At 38.5% G+C, this 3,657-nt stretch overlaps 1 protein-coding gene across 1 annotated transcript; it reads right to left on the bottom strand.

Annotated features, from left to right (window-relative positions):
• Window positions 1-455: 455 nt before the first annotated feature.
• Window positions 456-3,401, bottom strand: LRRN1 (leucine rich repeat neuronal 1). The gene has a single exon (XM_056852294.1). It carries the CDS (start codon window positions 3,346-3,348, stop codon window positions 1,198-1,200), a length of 2,151 nt encoding a protein of 716 aa, XP_056708272.1. The 5' UTR covers window positions 3,349-3,401; the 3' UTR covers window positions 456-1,197.
• Between the last annotated feature and the right edge of the window lie 256 nt (window positions 3,402-3,657).

Here is a 3,657-nt window from a genome sequence, read left to right as displayed (position 1 = left end):
CCCTACTCCACGCCCAGAAGATGGCCAAGATGCCCTCCCTCTCATGAACTGCCTAAGGTCATAGAATCAGCATTGCATCCTTGCCATACATATTCAGTCTTGTATTTGTTTCGATAATTTAGGATGTTTTCTTTCTTCTGTATTTACTGTAAAGAGAGCAGCCGTTTACTACAAGGGTAATCTTCCTCATATCATAAATACAGTGTATATTGCCAATTTTTTACCCAACACACATCTTTCTAATGAAATTCTCATAATTATTTTGTTAGTTTATAATATTCACAATTATTAAGACATTTTTAGGAGGGGAAAAATGAACTCAAATTTGATCCAGAGACCCACAATTTTATAAAAGTTTGGATATATTTTATGCCAAAACATAACCACCAATTAAAGCTGGTGACACGACTAAAAAGATAAACTTTCACAATTCTTCTAAAAAAAACCAAACAGAACAAAAACTATAATTTATTATATTTCTGTCTTCATTCTATGCAAGGTGGGGGTGGATTACACAGAACAAAATTCTAAGTTTCTTCAAAAGTTTTGACTAAATATAATAAAAGAGCAATTAACATTTAGTTTGTTACATTGAAAAAAGTGTACATACTTCAGTCACCTTATTAGCTTGTACCTAAGCCTCTTCAACTATTAAAAAAGGAAAGAAAAAAATCAATCGTCCATAGACAAAAAAAGAAACATTCAAATCAGTTGATACAACATTACAGTACAGCCAACTAATATTGTTCAAAATCTTGTCATCTTATCTCCATTTAAGAGTCCTTAGACCAGATTATGACAAAGCTGGTTTAATGTAGTTTCAAGTTGGTATCAGTTAGATTTTGCAGGACACTGTACTTTCTGTTGATGGCTTCAGAAGAAAGAGGGTCATGCTTCTTGTAGATCATAGGGCATTCCCAACCTTTCATATCCCCCCCTCCCATAGTTAGAACAGCATTGTTAAATTAAGCACAACTAAAAAAGAAATTGGAAGCTAGGTGAAGCTGCCATTTTGTGTGTCAAAACCATTGCGATACGCTATACTAAAAATGTTGAAATATCCACCTGTCCTCACCACTCTGCCACAAAACTAGCAAAGTCAAAAAATTACAAAAGTCTCGAAACTCTTCACTTTTGCAGAATAAAGCAAAAAAGTCTTTGTGCTCCTTACTACCAGAAGCAAAATATTGTCCCGAGTTACCACATATAATAGCTTCTGGATGTGTCCACTTGAGTCGGCTTGGTTTCTGCAGAACCCTCCTTGTCCTTTTCACTGTCCCCTTCCCAGAGGTTAATAAGTGGAGGATATAGCTCATTCAGTGGGATGGAAGAGGTCTTTTGCATATACTTTTTCAGCGAATGGTGATAGTTTTTCCTCTTGAACCGTTTAGCAACGTAAACAGAAACAGAGGCCAGACTGATAACCGCAAACATTGATCCCATAACTGCAGCCAGGGCTGTACTGGTTTCCTGGTCAGTAATGTCCAGGGCAAAAGCTGCATTTTTTGTTGTAACATTAACACAGGACTTCTGAGTTTGCTGATGGATGTTGGATACAGTGAGACAGACCTCATAATCTGTGGAGGGTTGCAAATGTGTCAGGTTATATTCATGCACATCAACAGGGACCCTTGCGGTATAGGTAATGTGAGGGTTGTCAATCTTCATTGTGGCAGATGACCATTTTAAGTTAGAGGTCATAACATTAGAATTTACCTTCCAAGAAACTAGGATTGAATGAGATTCTGCTTGCTTGACATATATTTTCAGCACCTGAGTACCATCCAGCAATGTGCCATTCACTCTTATTGTAGCTACTCTGGTGTCTGCACCTTCTAGGTTTTGGGCCACACAAGTGTACCTCCCAGAATCTTCAGTTTGAATATTAGATATTTCCAGAGTCCCTTCGTTGCTAAGCTTGTACTTGTCCGAAAGGGTGTCAGCGGTTATTTTATTCCCAAGTGGAGTTACCCAATAAATCTCAGGTTCTGGTTCTGCCATGGCCCGACAATCTAAGAAGACAGTCATGCCAATGTCCAAATTCAAATGATTTGGGAAAGTGTCATGAGAAATCATTGGAAGACATTTCTCATTGGAGTCTTGTATCAACACCTCCTTTACTTGTTGCCCTCTGTATTCTGGTGGCATGGCACAGAACATTGATAAGGGCTCCATGAAACGGATATTGGTCTTGTTTGAGTTTATCCAGTGGATGACACAGTCGCACCTGAGGGGATTACTGTGAATGCTGATCTCACGCAAATTTGGAAGGGATTCCACTGTTTTTTGGTAGACTGCATTCAAGGCATTGTTATTAAGCATCAGGCTCTCCAGCGCAGGGACATTGCGAAATGCTAAACGGTGTATGTAAGATAACTTTGGATTGTTTGTTGCTTCAAGCTTGGTAAGTTCAGGAAGATTGTCTAGTGCATATCTATCAACAGAAACCAGCTCTCCCATATTGTTGATTCCAAGTTCCTTCAGACGAAGCATGTTTCTGAAATCTCCTTCTTGGATTTTGTGGATTGGGTTTTTGTTAAGATCCAAAAATTTTAGATTTGGAACTTTCTCAAGTGCAAGCTGAGGAACTTTAACCAACCTGTTGTCATAGAAAGACAGACTTTCGAGACTATCCAAACCTACAAGTGCATTGCCAGGAATGTCAGTCAAGTACATGCCAGCCAGAACCAGACTTCTTAAATTTGAGAGCGGTTTAAAGTTCATATCTAGTATTCCAATCACAGGATTTTCCCCAATCATCAAAATTTCCAGGTTGGGTGTTGAATCAAACCAACGACTGTCAATAATTTTTAATCTGTTGGAGTTAAGATGAAGTCTTAAAAGATTCTTCAGGCCTGAGAACGCATTTGCAGAAATGGTACTGATTTGGTTATGGTTTATGTAAAGTTCCTGAAGATTGCACAGATCCTGTAAACAGTAATCCGTCATCTCAGTGACCTGATTTTCCTCCAGGTGTAAAGTAGTGAGTTGGGTGAGATTTGACAGCCCCACATCTTTTATACTAGTGAAATTATTCTGTGAAAAATCCAACTCTGTTAAATTGAAAAGTTGCTGGAGCTCATCTGTAGTTTTAGCAATGTTGTTGCTTTGCAACAAAAGAACTTGGGTATCACTGGACAGGTTGCTGGGGATTTTTGTTAAACGAAGATCATTGCAATCAACTGTTGTAGCTTCTCTGTAGGTTGACTGGGGCGTAAACCACGGCCTGATCTCACACACACACAACTGTGGACATTCATTATTCTGTATGGAAGATGCACTGAATGGATTTATGAGCAATCCCAGTACCAAAGGACAAACTCTTAAAACATAAATAATCCCAGCCATGTTGGTTTGCTAGTAGGTTCTATCAGTTAATCCCGGGCAAGGAACAGAAATACCAAATTCAGGAATCAGAAGAAATAAGCGTAGTGAAGGTTGCTGTTTGAAAAGCTGGCACCCTCAGATGAATGGAAGTACAGATAGGCCTTTTCTTTTTGTGGACAGCAAAGGATCCAACGTTATCTTCACCAACACCAGTACATTCACTCAGCTTTCTCTCTGAGCTACTTTAATCAGTGACTAATGATGCACCTGAAAAGAAGAGAGACATAAAACTTATTTTTTTTAAATTAACACTATTTCTAAAGCCTTATA

The sequence above is a fragment of the Euleptes europaea genome, chromosome 1 (assembly GCF_029931775.1).
Source record: "Euleptes europaea isolate rEulEur1 chromosome 1, rEulEur1.hap1, whole genome shotgun sequence".
NCBI lineage: Eukaryota > Metazoa > Chordata > Lepidosauria > Squamata > Sphaerodactylidae > Euleptes > Euleptes europaea.
The sequence above is the reverse complement of the archived record's forward strand: the minus strand, read 5'-3'. Positions and strand labels throughout refer to the sequence as shown.

Bases quoted from the DNA above. Each gene is read 5' to 3' on its own strand.
- LRRN1 (XM_056852294.1), bottom strand. From the start codon at position 3,348: ATGGCTGGGATTATTTATGTTTTAAGAGTTTGTCCTTTGGTACTGGGA.